Raw genomic sequence first — 17768 nt, forward strand, 5'->3', positions numbered from 1 at the left:
AATATCCTTACAGTCTTCACTGGAAGATTTTTCGTTTCCTCACCCCAAGGGTTTTGAAGTTAAAACACAGCTTTAATGATCTCTTTTTCTTCAGCTGATTCATTTCAAGCTGATCCTTTTAGTTACTGTACTTTTTGCCCACTAACTCACTGACACACAGAGACACTGCCTTAAAGAAGGCAGGCTCATTCTTTTCCCCCCTGAAACAGAGATGATTTTTTTACCTTAGCAGGAAGCCCCACCAATAACTGGTTTATTTTGGGGGCTGAAGGAAGTCTAGAGCTACAATTACTTAGAAAGAAACAAAGCCAGAGTTTCAAACTTATATTTTAGATTAAAACCATGTTACAAATCAAATAAATGACAAACATCTCAATTTTAAATTCATCACAAGAAGTAGTGTCAAATATGGTGAACCCATGATTTTGGATAATGCTAAATAATAAAAAATTTGCCCTTACACATCCCATTTAAAGTAAGACAATGGCACACCAGAATCTTTTACTCTCTCTTCAAAGGCCTGCAGTGATAAGGTTCATTGCCTGTAACACTACAAACCTCCCTCGTGTATATACACCCATGTGGAATGTCTTGAGTTTAATAATCCTATTGCTCGCCCTGCAATTACAGCCTGCTAGATATGGAAATGTAAGCTTCGCTTGACTTAGTAAAGATAAGCACTGGGGTTCTTTAGAGATTTCAATTTGGTATAAGCTTTCAGCAAGAAGAAAGAATACATTGAATAAAATACAGCATTTATCATTAGACCACATTAGCATATTTCAGCTCTTAAAGGTATTGCCAGGTGATTATGCCAAGATTCAGCATTACTGGACATGCTGGTGAATGCAAGGCTATTCAAATCAATTGTGCACTGGGAAATCCCCCTGAATTTCAATGAGGGATGTGTACCCAAATTCCTTAGGCTTTCGGAAAAATTCAAGCATTCAGTAAGGCAGATGGCAACCCGAAAGCACCATTATATAAAACAACGCTGAACTATTTGAACAAATTACCTTCTCTGCTATCATGAAGTCATAGCGGAGCGACTGACGGGTACAAATGGCTCCCAGCAAAAAAACAAAGACCATATACAGAAACCACCTGCAAACAATAAAAATAAACATATTTTTTTTCCAGCAAGACAAGACCATTGAGGATTCTGCCTGTTAGCAAAGCCAGGAGACGGTCAAGTACCCACAAGTCGGCTCTTCAATCACTCTGCAGGGGCTGTTCCTGCATGATTTAGCCTCAGGGCTAAATTTAACAGCAGTCCACTTCGTTCCCCACTCCAAGGTGCCAGGGACAGCCGATGGCACAGCACCCCTGTGGGGAAGCTACCTGCACTCTTGATGTGTGCATGGGGGGAACAGCCCAGTCCTGGGGACAAGCTTTTTAGTAGGGCCTGCAGCAATAGGACAAGAGGTAAAGGGTTTTGACTAAAAGAGGGTAGATTTCAGCCTAGATATAAGGAAGAAATGTCCTACAGTGAGGGTGGAGAAACACTGGCACAGGCTGACCAAAGTGATAGTAGATGTCCCATCCCTGGGAGCAATCAAGGTCAGGTTGGATGGGGCTCTGAGCAACCTGATGCAGTTGAAGGTGTCCCTGCTCATTGCAGGGGGGTTGGACTAGATGGCCCTTAAAGGTCCCTGCCAGCCCAATCTATTCTACGATTCTATGACTCTGCAGGCACACAGGTACTCTCACCTGGCAGCAACATGAAACACCACAGCCAGCTTGTTCCACAACCTCAGTCATGATCCTCCTCTGCTGTCTCTGGCCTTTCCAGCACTCAGGTGGAAGCATAAGCTAGTCTGTCTGCAAAGCCCAGACAGCAGAGATGTGAATGACCACAGTCCACCCATCTGTGGTACTTCTGTGTCCTGTGGGATCCCCTCACTTAAAACAAGCACCAAATTCAGCAGGAGTCCTTCTAAATTGTGAAGATCCTTCCTTTCTGTCTGAATCTTGGTACTCAATTAAAAGTAATCATTTCAAAAACAATTTAGGTGGCAACAAAAGCAGGCAGAAAAACCTACTGAGGTGTTGGGTTTTTTTAAAATATGTAACAGTATTTTACTACTGGAAAGCAGCGTTTCCCAGGGGAGAGGACTACTTGGGGATGCAGGGCTCCTGTGTTCCCCTGGTCTTGCAGGCAGGTAGGTAATCTCATATGTCTTGGCCCCATTTTCCCAATCATAAAAATTATGGAGGTTTTTTGTATTTTTTTCTATTTACATAGAAGAAGAAAGCACTTTGAGATCAACAGCAATAAGTGACAAAACCATACACCCCAAGCCTTCGAGAGATTTGCGTCCTGCTCTGGGACAGCCAGGCTGCAGCAGCACAGCCGCCCCAGCACCAGCACACATCCCACCCGGCGAAGGAAGGACTGATCACATCCACATTAATGAACCTCTTTTCTAACCCACCCAGAGTAGGTGGTGGTAATGGATGATAATTTGAACAAAAGCCAGACTTTCATTTTCCAGATGACTGAGTAATAAAAGGTTGATGGGAATATGGAATGGATTGGTCACACCCAGGGCAGACTCCAAAGAGTAAATCTTCCCCAGTCTATGACTTACGAGGTGCCAACAGCGGCCAGAGACCCCAGGGGGATGTTGGTAGCAGGTTTCTGGAGATCTCCACTCATATTGAAGCCAGCCATCACACCTGTATTTTGTAGACATAAATGCAATTTAGAGTCAGTCTAAGTTACGGCATATATAATACACATTACAATACGTAATATAATCTAATCAATCAGTTAATTGATTGTTTCGGAACAGTAACTATATCACTTCAATGCACTGCCACACACACATACTGGCTCACATCGATTGCTTGGTAAGAAACTGCTCAGGCCTTTAATAAAAGCAAGCCACTACTAACACGTCTACAAAGCACCCTTTGTCCAGTCTGAACAATGCTGGGGAGGGGAGGAAGCAGAAATCTGAACAAAACCCATCTTATCTTAATGCAAACCTCACAGAAGACAGTGCTGTCCGATTGTTGAGAAGAAAAACGCCACCGTTCATCACAGCAGCGCATTCAGCAGGTGGTACTACCCCCCCCAGACCAGATCCATTACAGGTCCCTGCATTCATGGGGGACAACCACTGTTACAAAACCGCCTGGCCTGCCCGTGTTTGATGACAATCACATGCACATTTAGCAGAGGGAATAACAGCGCTCAGCACGTAGGTGGCACCTTCCAGCCAAGGGATCTGCTTTGGCAGGAGGCATTATCTCTACTTTGCAGATAGGAAAACAGAAGCGGTGAGAGGGCAAGTGATTGTCCCAAAGTCATGTAGAAAACACATAGTAAGACTAAGAATAAAGTATTGAACTGTTATTTTAGGCCAGAGTACAGGGTATCATACAATCAGGGACACTCCTTAGCTTAAAAAATTACCATCTAGAGATGCAAGCAAGGGAAACAGGATGGAGCAAAGGATTAGAGGCTCCACATAGAGGCTAGGAACCCAAGGTAAAAACTGATTAAAAGGCTTTGCCCATAGCTGAAGGAGGAGTCATACCAGACTTGGCAAAAAATCACAACTTCTCTTGTCACATTATCCCAAAACTTGCCCTAGAAGGCTTCAGATACCTGCTATAAATAAATAATTTTTTTTAAAAAAATTCTGTGATTTAGAATCCTGATGAGAATTTGGACAATTTGAAGGCAAGACAGAAGAGCCTCGTTAAGATACTAACTGCTGCCCATCACTGTCCCACCCCTCAGATGTCAGACTAACATCTTCATAAGGACGTGTGGGCCAGCAGTGCTCCTGGGATGGTCCCTGGGAGCCAGGGTGAGATCACCACAGAACAATGAGAAGGAGGATGCCAATACCGCGGCACTCACAACATCTGCCAGCCCCGGCAGCAGGGGACCGGCCGTGCATCGGTCTGCCACTCAGCTGCCAAATCCAGCAGTCATTCCTCATTTTCAGAGGGTACAAGAATGACTAAGGCAGCTTCTGAGGCCGCAAATCTGAGTGTCTACAGCTCTAAATCAGCAATAACTCATTGCATCTTAAAGCTCAAGCACTGATTACTGTTTGGGAGGGTTTTCTCCCAAGTCAAAGGACAGACAGGAGCTGTGGGACAAGCCCCAGAGTAAAGGGGACAAAGCCAGCTCAGCCAGATGGATGCCTTCCCTACAGACCTTGCATAGCCACCGATGGACTGCCAACAGGGAAAAACAGTTGGGTTGCTGATCAAGGCACAGGGGCTCATCCCCCTGCTCTGTCCCAGGCTTTACTGTGCATCTTCATAGCTCCATCTCCCCATCTGCTCAGTGGGCATCTTAACACTTCCCTCCTCACTGTGCTGCCATGCGGATAGCCTGTTAATGAGCACGAGGCGCTCACATGTTGCCAAGCACATCAGCTAAGCATCCAGGGGGTTATTTATTTATTATTAATATTTTTTTCCTCGATGATCTTATTTTCCCCCCTTGATCATTCCACTCAGCAGCCATCTTTTCCTGTCCTCCTTCTACATCACAGAGCCAGAGACCCGACAGCGCTGCCTGGTCCCCATGGGCTCCTGGCATTCCTCAGCTCCTGGAAGAGCTGTCTTCCAGATTCAGACCAGATTTGAATCCTTGACACCATACCGAAAACATTACAAATCAAAATGAGTTCTTAATTTTCTCCTGGAAGACTATTCTGTGGACATACTTCTGAACAGCACTGCTAAAAGCCCGTCAATGGGTGCGCTTTTCCCCAGATAAAGCTTCCAAGCACTGTTCAAGCACTGCTCCTTTTAAACAGCTACACAACAGGCTTATCTGGAGCTGAGAAAAGTTAGAAAAGGCAGAAGTCCATGGAAATGGTCACAGACATCATACTAAATGAAGTCTCTGTGAAGCACTCTTCAGTGATATGCTACTTTGCAATTCAGGGGCAAAGCAGAAAGCTGAGAATACTCTGAATTTTTCTTCCAAAGGGAGCAAACTATTGTCAGAAGGACAGCTGTTAATCTCATGTGCCTCTTGGCCAAACTTCCCAAACATCTGGCACCACCTTTAAATCTAAAGCTAAAACTAAAGCTTGAGCTTGACTCACCTCTTCCTCATCCAAACTCCTGCCTCAGCAAAGCACTGGGGAAACACCAAAACGTCGGTTTTTGGACTGAATATGAAAAAAGTCGAAGACACGCGAGTCATCAGCACAGCGATGACTTCAGGGCCCAGGCCACCTCACTGCCTCCCTCCCACGGACCCAGGCGTACTCAGGAGCAGCCAGATGACCTGTCAGAGCCCACATAAACAGGACCTTGAGATGGATGACTGACCTCTTGCCCGGCAGCAGCTAGGGGTCAGACCAAGGCCAGTGCACACCACTACCTTCTGCCAGGACCCCTAGGAGGTCACCAGAGTCTCATGGCTTCCACTGCCAAAGGCCAAGGGCACCACAGAGGGAACCAACACAGATATTCTCAGTCACTCAGGCCAACGCCTCCTCCTCCATGCCACAACGATGCCTCTGACCTGGCTAGCACAGAAGTACTGACAATCTAGTAGTACAGAAGTATGGACAATGCCAAAGCCACCTCCCCACCACCATCCAAAAAGTAATTTTCCACACAGGATGACAGCTGCCAAAAAGCACTGCTGAGAAGGTCTTTTGTGAGCAGCAGTCTAAGCACCCCGCTTTTCAATGAAAGAACAACCTGATTAATTTTCAGAAGAAAACTAAACAATCCCCACCATCCATAAGCCTTGGTTGCCCCCTGCCAGAGAGCTGGTCTGACTTGCTAGTAGCCATAAATAGCCTTTCCAGAGACTTTAGCTACTCAACAGAAGAAAATCTCTACACTTGCATTATAAAATTCAGCAATGTAGAGAAGTCGAGACGTTCCTTTCTCCAGATAGAGACCTGTCCCTAGGGAAACGGCCAGTCCCTTCTGAACTCAAGCAATCGTATCTGCAGATTGTCCACGGAGAAAATTATCCGCCTCTCTGTTTCAATGAGATAGCAGGCTGGATTTTCCACACTGGCTATTATCTCAGAGAGCAGCAGATAATGACAAAGCTTCTGGACAAGGAAGCATGAAAACATGGTCAACTCAGCCAGGAAATTATGGCTGAGACAGTCTGTACATTGCTGCTATTCCCAGCATAATCTGGTCCTGGGCATCATCCAGGCAGTGGATACGTGCATGAGGGGACCACCTACACTGTACATTAGACACAACCATCAGTTCCACCAGCTCAGGCTTCTAACTCCACCAGCTATGCCTTGTAGCTGCAGATATGACTGCTTGCAAACACCCATTGCATTTTCCAGTGAATTCACTGTAAAATATAAAATGGGTTTTTTTCTTCACTCAAGAGATGAAGAATGGAAAATCTTAGATAAGAATTGTAGCTAATTTTTTAAAAGGGCCAAATTCTCCACTGATGTAAGCTGGCACCTCTCCATAGACTCCAATGGAGTTGTGCCAGTTTACATCATCTGATAACTTAGACCAAAACTTCTAAATCTACATGCTGTCATTTTGCAAGTGCCAAATACGGTTTATTTCAGAACTGGTTTCAGTGCGATGATATTTTCCACTAACGCCACTTGAAATGCCGTCTTACTTTCTTGTATCACATGACAACACACTTCTTTCATTAGACAGAAAACCTCGGGGATTTAGTAGAAAAAGAAAAACATTCTCTGCACAACAGATACAACGTTTAACTTCATTTAAAAACATGCATTGATGGTTGTGTGGTTGCTGCTAGGAGCTGAGTGTGGGCAGGCAGCTCCCAAGACTCCTTCCCTGTGCAAAGCCCTGGCTAGATGGATAGGCGAGTGTTTATATATCACAGCACAGCAGCAAAACACGTGCATTAAGACAGTATTTGTAAACACACAGAAAAACGTTTGGTTAATGCACAGAGTTTCTCTAGGGGTATGTTCACATCTTCCATAGTGAGTATGTTAGTCTTTTTGATTGAAGCCAGCAAATCTGAGTCTTCCAAGCCCATGCACTCCCATTTAGGCCAGCTCTAGATGTATATTTTAGATCATCCAGATATTCCTCTATCATTAAATGACAAACTTGCAGGAATAAAGCCAGCTGCACTGCACATCCAGCTGAAATGGTTTAAGCAGCTATTACCCAGGAAATAAAATGGACCAGCCTCTGCTTACCACTGCTCAACCGTAAAACCAGGATAACTTCACTCTTGTTGCTGGAGTCCTACAAATAAAATACAGAGAAACAGAGAAAACAACCCATCCTGGAGCAAAACGATCCAAAGAGGGTGCTTGTAGGAGGCAACATGTCATTACCAGTCTACGGAAGGCTGGGATGAACCCCCCATCACCTCTACCTGAAGCTGACACCCGGCTGCTCCTCCTGCCCGTTCCATCCCAGCAAGGGTCTTTGCTTTTACAGCTACTAGCCTGTATTTCTGAAGTTTCCTTTTCACTGCCATTTCTGATGGAAATGGGTAACTTAAAACCACTTTCCAGTACATCCCAGAGACCAAACTTAAACCAGTTCAGATAACCATTTCAGAGGGAAAGAGCTTATCCTGAAGAGATCAAAATAGTTTCACTTCAAAGAAGAATATTTCATCTCAGAAAGACCCAAACATCGTTTCACAATTTCCTAAACATTTCTTTAGAAAACTTTATCAAAACAGCATCTTAGATTGTAAACTACCATATGCTAAAAATTAAAAAAGAGTAAACACAACATTTAATAATTAAAGATAAACAGAACACTGCTTTGGGTCAAAGAAATGTTTCAGACTGCTTTGAAATAACCCCTCAAAACTAAACAACATACTGTTTCGCTGAAACTGTCCCCAAATTTCTGTTACATCTTAACACAAAGGATTTTGCCTCCAGCACTTTGGCCGGGTCACTGCGGGGCTTCCAGCAGAGGCGGGTACCACCTGGGGACGGTGCTGGGCAGGAGCAGGAGGTGACAACCTGGGAGTGATGTTCACATGTCCCTGTTACTCCTCCTCACGTGGAGGTGCTGACACTGGCACTCACCCACAATCTGCATCACGCTACCTGCCCTGCATCAGGGGTGCTGGCAACCCTATCGCATCTCTCCAGCCCGCTACTAATGTCATGGCCAAACCCATCCCTGAAATGTCATCTCCAATCTCACAGACTGCCTGTCCTGCTGGCAGGCTCGGGCTGTATCCAGGCAGCCCCCACAATGTGGTGGGAAGCAGCTCTGCTCCAGCATGCGGGACCCCAAGAAACCCGGGGTCGCCTCTGCAGCCTGAACATCACACCCCATCATCGGGGAGGAGGCAGGCTAAGCCAGCAGGTGGCAGGTGGGGTGGGTGGAACCAGCTCCCATTCATTGCTCCAGCCTGAGGAGATGTGAGCTTTACTCCCACTTCTGAAGTTTCTCTGGGCTCCCCATTTGTCATCTGCAGCAGAGAAGCCTTGACTCCCATCCGAAAAATTTCTTAATCAGATCACAAGTTCTTCCACGGAGAGCAACGAACACAACCCTATGCTTTATGAGGCTCCTGAACTCCACAGTGGTACAAACAGCAATAACAGGAGCAATCATGATGCTATATGGTACCACTGGCACTGCTACTCCAAAGGAATAATTTAAATCCTGTAAATAACCACACAATTAAAAAGAACACATGAAAAAGCCGTGCAGCAACCAAAGTAATTATACATCAGCCCAAACTGTATTTTCAGAGAATATTTAACATTACTACTGGTATTACTGCTGCTAACTAACAAAGCAACAGGCTGTCAGGGCTTTAAATATATTATATCTATTAGCTTTGGCATTCTTCCTAGCAGCCAAGCATTAGCAGTGATGAAGAACCATTTAATGTGGCTAATCACGGTACGTTTCTGCACAGCTGTGTCATAACTATTCCTTCTTCTATAAGCAGGGAGCTGGAAATAAATGCTTTCCTGCATCAGAGGCAGGGCTCACGAGGAAGGTCTCCTTCTTTGGCTGGCGGACGTGCTTGGGCCAGACAGAAATGACAAAAAAAGAGAGCAGAAGCCAACTTCTCCATGGTACCGATAGTTCAGGCAGGTGAGTTTTCCAAGAGGAAGTCTGCACGGAGGCAATAGCCAGCCTGATAAGCTGGGAGAGAGGATTTCAAGGGTAAATTTGAAGGCCTGCATAGGTGCACCCGACAAAGTGACACCCTCTGCTACCAGACCGTTCCTCCAGTCCCATCTGTTTCACAAAACCCTTCAGTTTGTCTGCTGGTACCGCAGCAAATCTGAGAACAACTTCCAGCGAGTTACTTAGAGTTAATCCTATGAAAATTCATTCTGTAATCCAAGGATTCATCGCTATGGAAACTGCTTATAATCAGTACTTTTTATAGCTTAAAAACCCCAGCATCAACAGAAGGTATTGTAACTCCAGTTGATCGCTATTTCTTTCCCACTGGAGATTGCCAGCTTTAGGAAGGTGACATGGATCTTCCTGGTAATTAAAGGGAATACATAACGTGAAAGCATCCAATTAAGCTCATAAAAGTGAGCTCTGCTGACATGCCAAGATGTATCTGTGAGACTATACAGAGCGCAGTGGGTCAGCATCAAGAGCGATGGCATCAGCTCAGCTCAGCCACCTGCCCGTGGTAAGGATGGAGGGAAAGCCCTCCTTGTCTTCTTCCCACCCTCCCAGTGCAACCAAGCCATAAGGCTTAGCTAATAAGATAAATCATGATCAGCCCTTTTAAAAAGGCTTGACACCTCGTGGCCTGACAGCACTGGCCGAGAACAGTGCCTGAGCCTCATCCTTGGCAGGGAAGTATTTACACCACCACGTCAGCCCATAGACTTGACCAGCATTTTCTGACCACAGAGAGACAGAAGAGCATGTTCAAGTGAGCAGGACAAGAATGCGCAAAGTTTGCAACGCTGGAGGAACGCTTGAACATTTTGAATAGGCCGCCTGAATCTGCTGCAGCCAAGTATGGTCCCGCTCGCCCCACGTAGCAGCCCAGAGGAACCCCACCGGCTTCTGCTCATCTCCAGGATGTGGCTGTGGGTCGGGAGGGAAAGAGGGAGGAAAAAACTTAACGGTACCTGTGGCAGCTGGGAAAAACACTCCAAAAACAGTGAAGAAGGACTCCCCCTGGCTGTAGTTCGGCAGCGTGTTGTTGAACATAAGCTCTTCAGAGTAGCCGACAAAGCCATGCTCTGCAAAGACACGGAGGGTGAGAGGAGAACCTCAGAAACCACAGGGACTGCAGGAGACCCTCCCGCCTGCTCTTGGCGGCCACCCGTCCTCTAAGCGCATGCAACAGCAGTGGCTGTTTCCAGGGATACTTGGGAAGGATGAACGCCAATTTATTTGGTGGGGGAGAAGGCTGACAAGAGGGCAGTGCTGTTACGAGGGTGCACATGCCCGGGAAAGGTGCAGCAGTGCAGGCCACCACGTTGAGAGGCACCACCAGGCTGGGTAGCTCTTGCCAAGCCAGAACACGTCGTACCGAGTCCTGCCTGCGAGCAAGCAGGACACCTTCCCGTAAAACTTGCCCACGGAGGAAAACTGCCTGCAGCCATCAGCCTATATTTATACTTATTTATCCATGTCACTTGAATCCTTATCCAAATAGAGCAAAAATATGCTGCCATAAGAAAGGTGCATCCCTGAGCAAGCCCTCGCACCGTATTCTGTGTTTCTGCCAGTCAAGCGTCTGCACAGACAAGACCTGAGATGTGCCCATGCTGTGAAGCTGCTGCCAACGTATCCTCCTTATACGCCGGTTGCCAATGAGCCCGGAGCCACTAAAGCCAGTTGCAGGGTGGGCTCTCCTCCATGAGATGGGTTTCTCAGCGGAGAAGGAATTAGGTGTTCTACAACCACCCACTGTCGTGTTGTGCGCTCACCCTCTGATGCCGCTGCTCTCCTGTTGCTGCACGATCATCCCCAGACCAGGGCAAAACATGGGGCTGTGATCCTGGCCAGCCGCCCGCCTCCCAGATCTTCTGTAGATGTTTATCACAGCGCAACAAGGAGCAAATGCCGAGACCTCGAGCTGTGCCCTGCTCCCCACAGTGACTTCTGCCCAGTCTTTCCAAGGTCATACACGCACAAGTTTTACTTTCCAAACCAAAAGTTTTACAGAAGACGGAAGAGAGGGGAAAGCAATGGGTAGGATATCAACGTCATGCAACTGGTTTACTGGGCATGTAATGGAGGCTCCTGCTCCCTTTCTTCACACTGGAAGGACAGGTCAAATTCTTCCACAAGCATGGATTCGTTAGCAATAGCTGAGCCCATCAGCTGATGTGCTGGCAGGGCATTAATTAGGAAAGGTTTTAGATGCTTATAGGAAGAGAAGGTAACCAATGAAGGCAGGTTAAGGAATTCATGATATGTCTATGACATTAACAATCTTGTTTTCAACAGGCAACGCTGCTCTTTAATGGAGTACCTTAAACCTGTGGAAACTTCTCCTCCCTGTCAGGAGTACAAATGCTTGTGCCAGCTGGGGGGTGGGAGGTGAGCGAAGTCAGATCCTTTTTTTCTCCTGCCACTACAGTCTCTTTCCACAAGACATGTGCCCACAACAACTTGAATTATCTTATTAGCAGGCAGGATGTTGTTAATGGCTGCAACAGGGTGATGGCCAGAAATTTAAAAAAGACTCCATCAAAGCTGTCCCATGCCTCAGAGACAACATTAATGATGTTTGGACAGTAGATTAAATCGGAAAATTAAATCAGAGCTCTAAACACCAGACATATCCATTTAAAGTCTCAGAATATAACTAACCACAAAGCTTTGAAGTTGCCACAGAAGAATCCCATAGATAATCAAAAGTTTCCTACTACATCTGCATTCATTGTGTTGCCCAAACATGGATGGAAACACGCTGATAGAAGAGGTCTCCTGCGGCTAGGCTTTTTAAAAGTGATAGCTATCTTCACTAGGAAGAAGTCCCAGACAAGATTTAAAGGGAATAAGCTCAGCACAACACACTGACCTCTGCATCTCACAGATGTCTGCAGAAAGTGCAGCTTCTGGAGAAATAAAGTGGGGGGGTTGTGTAGGCTGTACATTCCCGCAAGAGCAGACCTGAGCTCCTTCAACTGGAATTCATGCCCGTGACAGCACACCACACGGGCTGGCTGCAAAGCTCCCACCAAACAGCTGGAGGAAAATTTTGGTCCCTGGCCAAGGGCTGTTTTTTTTCACAAATTATGTGCTCCTCATAGAGATGTTACTGTTTAATTAGTAAAACAAAAGGAGTGAGCAAAATATTAATCTCATCCCAAGGAGATCTGCAGACCTGCAACCTGTGCTTGACAGCAGCATCAGCATCAAATACCCCTATGTCACTCTTGAAAAGAAGTTTGTCTCACCAGTTCTCAAAATTCTCCTGAGAAGGGGACTCTAGCCTCTCTTGATGTTTTACTCTCATATTTCCCTGTCTTTATCATTCAGGTTTCCCCTACTGTCTAACCAAAATCACCCTGTTTGAAGTTCATGATGCTATTTCTTGCCTGATCCATGAACTATCTGCATTTTTAAATACCCCATTCTTTCACCTACTGGAAACAGTCCCCATCCTGCAATGGCTCAGTCGATGTGTTTCTGCCAGGCTGTAAAACTTTCTGTTTGTCTTCATCAAACCACAAATCGCCCTTTTCACACCACTACTCCAGCTTGTGCGAGCTCACCTGGAAGTCTGACCCTCTCAGCCAGGCTGCTGAGAGCCCTTCCCAGCTGGGGGGCGTCTGCAAATTGAATCTATATATTGTCTTCTCAATCATCCAAGCAGTTAAAGAAAATATCAAACACCACCAAACTAAACCCAGACCCTTGCAGAACCTCACCACAGCACCCTGCTTTGTAAATGAACCGTCTCCAGCCACTGTCTTCTAACTGGGTTTGGGGCTGTGTAATTCAATGACGGGCTGATCCAAGCATTTTGGGTGCCTTATGTCTCCTTTCTCATGCAAAAGGCCAAGTAAACCAGACTACATAATTTGTGATACTGTTTTGGCCATACCATAGCCAAAGAGAGACTGTGAGACCTATGAGTGCCATGTCTGACCTGCACCTGTGTGCATCTGACCCCTATTAAGCTTAAGAAGCCAAACAATCCCTTGTGCTCCATCCATTCATCTGCTGGTCCCTTTCCTACTTCATTCCCCTAAGAGTGAATCCTAGATGGAAGAGACCAAGCCCGAAACCATGGCAGATGTCACTGGAACCACAGAAAATGACAGCTGTGGACTTGTTGAAAGAGCCACAGGATGCGCCTACAACTCTATCCCACTTCTGCTTCCTTTCCTGGCGGCACTGGTGGGCAAGAGGAAGCCCAGCCATTAAACATTTCCCCTTCGTACAGAACCTTTCTCATCTATGCAGAGCGTTCTTGTCTAATTAAAGTTCATCCAAATGTTACTTGTTATTGCAACTTCATTTCTCAGTCAATCACACACACACACACACACCATGAAGCAAATCTCACATCCCTTTTGATCAGTTTTACACCAGGACTTGCAATCATCATCAATTTAAGCCAGCCATCAGCACGCGACCACATTGCTGAGAACATGCTGTGAGCATCTCCTGGCTGCCCTCATGCCTGTGACCGGAGCGAGTCATCTGTGACCTTTCAGCTGTCATATTAATGGGACTAATTGTAGCTGATGGGGCAATTGGGCTGAAAATCATCCAAAACAAAACAGGAATCAGCAAGTGAGACCAATTGGTTAAACCAACAGAGCACTGGGTCGGTTGTTCACAAAGTCAATTAACCACATCCCATTGAAAGTGCACTTCAAAAGGATGGGCTTCGGAAGGAGGAGGGAAGGAAACACGATAGGGTCTATATTTGGCTCTCTGATCTCCAAACAAGGCAACATCATTTTATTTTTTATTTTTTTTTGTAAGAGAATCTTTTCCTCCAGCTTATTGCTGGGTACATGAGATCCAAGCCAGATTCCTCCCTCTTCATTCGTTATAAAATGTTTGCCTGACAAACTTTGCTCTCAATTAATTTATGCAACCCCACAGCCTCTAAATCCTGCCTTTAATGATCCTGCTCTCAGATGGCTTGCAGAGGGCTGGAGTTGAAGTGCTATAAACAATCTTCCCAGTGTCATGTCATGCTAGAAGGAAAAGAATCCGGTTCCTTCTCTGTACCATGTCAGCCTTATGGGAAATGCACAATGAAGAGCAGTAACAATTTATTTTCATCATTAGATACTCAATAAGGAGCAGGCAAATAATGGGTTTCTCAAGTGGTTGAGCTGAAGTAAATAAACAACAGGGAAAAAACTGACTTAGAGCAACACCTGCATTATTCCTGTGATCTTTGACAAACCAAGTTCTTCCAGTTGTCCATATTAAAATGATGTAACAAACAATAAAAACCACCTAGCAAGTTTCAAATGGAAGGGCTTCTAGGATGAGCACTCTCCATTCACGAGTGCAAGGGAACCAGAGGAGGCTGCAAATCAGCCTGATGCAGGTGGAGAAGGAGATGGAGAAAGATGGTCAGTGTTCCCATGTCCTCCTGTCCACCACGGATGCTTGGGAGGAGGTACCAGCCTTTGCCTGGTTGCCACCACTGCATCCCCCCCTCCACCCTGGCTGGTTTCCATGTTTGAACTTTTATTGCACTTTCTCCTACCTCTCACGCTGTGGAAGAGGATGAAAGCGCTTTTTGACACCCCTTTGGGATACCCCTTAGCTGGGCGGCCCCTCCATGAAGCCCAGGGTTTCGGAGTGGGACTCGGGGAGGTTGGAGAAGGGGCACAAGGCGAAGCCGTGGCTACACGGGGTCAGGCCATTATGCAACGGCACAGAGGACGACAGCGCTGCCAAGTTCCAGGCAACCTGGAGCTCATTACAGATTAGTCAAGCCTTGGCCAAATTCAATAAGCCTGTTCACAAGCTTAAGGTTAAGTAAACCCTGGCACCGAGGTGGGGGTTAAATAATGCAAAAATGGAAAACCACCTTAAGAAATGGCTCCCAGAAGGCTGTCACTTATTGCCCTCTGCTTGTGATTAGAAATTTTAATTATGAAGGTGAATGCTGAAGGCTTGAAATGGTGAGATTTTTTTTTTCTTTTCCTAAATAAGTAAGCCCACGCGTTCCTGCCTGGAAGGTACTTGCTGAGATTTGCTTTCAGAGGAACAGCTGGAAGTGTTTGTCTTGCAGCACATTTCCCAGGTCTGACCCCAGCGTTTTCAGGATCCTGTGTGACGTAAGACACGGAGAGCCAAAGAGTAATTATATATCCTTGGCATAATTATCTCATCTCTCTCTCTTTCCCGTTCCTTCTTCCATCTCTAAACCCTTCTGGCATAAGCTCTGGAATCTAGTCATTCCCCTTGGACACCAGTCCAAGTGCCCACCTGGAGCAAGCTCCTGGTGCAGGTACTGGAGATACCCAGGCAACAGCGTGGACAAAACAGGAATGGTCCTTACAGCCTGGTCCCACAGCTGCCATCCTCAACTGAACACACACCTCTGCAGCAAGAAAAAGTTTCACTCCTCACCAGCCACATGCTTGCATTTTGCTCCTCCAAATTCTTAGACAAGGGCAAGGTACAAGCCCAGGACTTCTGAGCTGTTAACTCCCCAGAGTGGGCAAGTCAAGCCCTGTCAGGTTGGTAACTCTCAGAAACTGTGGTCTATCAGATGGCTGTTGGGTGGCCTAAACCAAATTAATTTCTACAAAGGTCAAAGTGCTCTACAGCAAGGAGGGAGTGAAATTCTTCCTCCAACAGCCCCTGCAATACTAATCCTTCCCTCGCTTACAGAAGAAGTTCATCCACGGGTGGTCTGGTGGTCACCAAACTCACCACCCATAGCCTATCACACTTGCCAAGGGAAAGTCAGGCATGTCTGGCTTTAATGAAGCAACATTCTGATGCCAAACCACCACCAGCAATAGGTTTTTCAGCATCTCAGTGTGCAGTTGCAGACACACAGGATTAACCATCCACATAGAAACTGCAGATGTGAAGAGATGGATGTGAAGCCATGAACGTCATCCAAACACCACGGTCTTTTTATCTTTGTGTTCCGCCCCCCCCCCCCCCCATGCAAACACTGAAACTTAACTTGAGGCAGTCACACTCTGGGCTTTCCCGGCGAAGCAGGTACTCACACGCCAGGGAATGACGTGGGTCCCGCTGACCCCAACCACAGCTCACCAATGCCACGCAGCACACCCAGCGAAGGTCACTGAAAACGGTGCACCTCTCCGGTGAACTGGCACCATCAGAGAGGCATGAAGAGGGCACTGGGATCACCAATAACATTGAATCACCTTTCCCAACAGAATTAAAAAAATCAAAGTGGTGCAATCGCAAGCCCCATGCCTCCGCATCCCTCCGTGCACGTGCTTGGCTCCCTGTGTTTGAGCCTGTTTAACACCACATCAGCCACACATTTTCGATGCTCTCCCAAGGCTGGGCTGCTCCTGCAGCCATGCCTTTGCAACTACCCAGCTCCAGGTCCCGAGGTCCTCCCAGTATTTTTTCCCCAGGGAAGTCCAACGCTACCACTGCTACTCCTGGGTGTTGGTCTACTGCTGCCAGCCTGGTACAGGGCAGGTGGAGGCAGAGATGTAAGAGAAAAATATGGAAGGGTTGGGAAGGAAAACAGTGAGAGGGAAGCAGCACAGGTGGTCAGAGGACAGTATGGTGGTTTTTCCATGCTACCAGTCCACTGCTCAGCTTGCTGTGGGCTGACACTCGGGCTGTGAGATGCATGAACAGATTTTCACCAGAAGGTTCCAGCGCTCTAAGAGACGTCAAAGCAACGTGCGTTAAGAGGCAGAGCTGCACTGGTAGGTACAGAGAATAAACATGACCTTTGCTGAACTTATACAGGCAAAAATGTTCTAACATTTTCCAGGACATCTCCTGCTTCACCTTTGGGTATGCAAGTTTTGGCTGGAAGACTGGGAAGAAACAGAGGGAATAGAGAAGAGCTACATGGGAGCAGAGCTGGAGGAGGATGGGATAGACTGAAGAAACTGATGTCCCTGTCTCTTGTACTGCTGGACTCATCTACCCAGGGGACTACATCTGCCCAACCCAGGTTGCCCTTCTCTGCAGCCCTAGCGCATGTGCCACGTGAGCCAGCATGGATCAGTGCACATTTCCTATGAGCCAGGAGCACGCCTGCTCCGTGCTGGACTTGTGGGCAGCACCACTGCTCTGTGCTGGAGACAGGGCACACGCAGACCAGCCCAGATGGAGAAAAGCAAACACAAGTCTTCTGATACTTAGCCCTGTAGATTCACCCTCTGCATGTCACAAATGACATCATGCCTTGGGTTCATCTTAGTTTCCACAGGCACAGCCTGTCTGCTGACAGCTCCCACAGCCTCAGCATTTCTGTTTTGGGAATCTTAAACTAGGCAAGGGAAAAAATAGAGAGGAATTTCTGTGCTGAATACATGCAGGTCAATGAGTATGCAGTGATAAAAACATAGCTATTATGCAATTAACACAAAGGCATGTGGCCACACTGACAGATCAGTGCAAAAAGACTGCAGAGCATCTGCTCAAGCTGCCAGGGCGCTCCACTCCACCCCAAGCCATGCTGCTGCTGGCAGCCCTGAGCACAAAGTACTGGGAAGAAGGGGAGTCAAGAATGGGAAGGGACTAAATTCCCTCTGTAATTTCATTCCTAAATCCTAGCTGAACACATTTACTATCAAAAGAGCTCAGGGCAGTCACAGACCCCAAGCCACAGAAGCAGGAGTAAAAGCAGCCCCCCTGCCATGGCTGTCTCCCCACATGTCAGGATGGTGTCA

The 17768-nt window shown here is 46.7% G+C and overlaps 1 protein-coding gene across 3 annotated transcripts in view; it reads right to left on the reverse strand.

The window, feature by feature from the left end:
* The window catches only part of SLC12A8 (solute carrier family 12 member 8), a 54949-nt gene that overhangs the window by 15362 nt on the left and 21819 nt on the right, over positions 1 to 17768 (reverse strand). For 2 of the 3 annotated variants that reach the window (XM_055719162.1, XM_055719163.1), the window contains exons 6-8: positions 10056 to 10169; positions 2592 to 2679; positions 1017 to 1104 (exon numbers count right to left, since the gene is read on the reverse strand). In XM_055719162.1, coding sequence (XP_055575137.1) covers positions 1017 to 1104; positions 2592 to 2679; positions 10056 to 10169 — 290 coding nt within the window. The remainder of the gene's footprint in view (positions 1 to 1016; positions 1105 to 2591; positions 2680 to 10055; positions 10170 to 17768) is intronic. The other variant, XM_055719165.1, reaches the window with a different exon arrangement.

This window comes from Falco cherrug, chromosome 8 (genome assembly GCF_023634085.1).
Source record: "Falco cherrug isolate bFalChe1 chromosome 8, bFalChe1.pri, whole genome shotgun sequence".
In the NCBI taxonomy this organism is placed as follows: Eukaryota; Metazoa; Chordata; class Aves; order Falconiformes; family Falconidae; genus Falco; species Falco cherrug.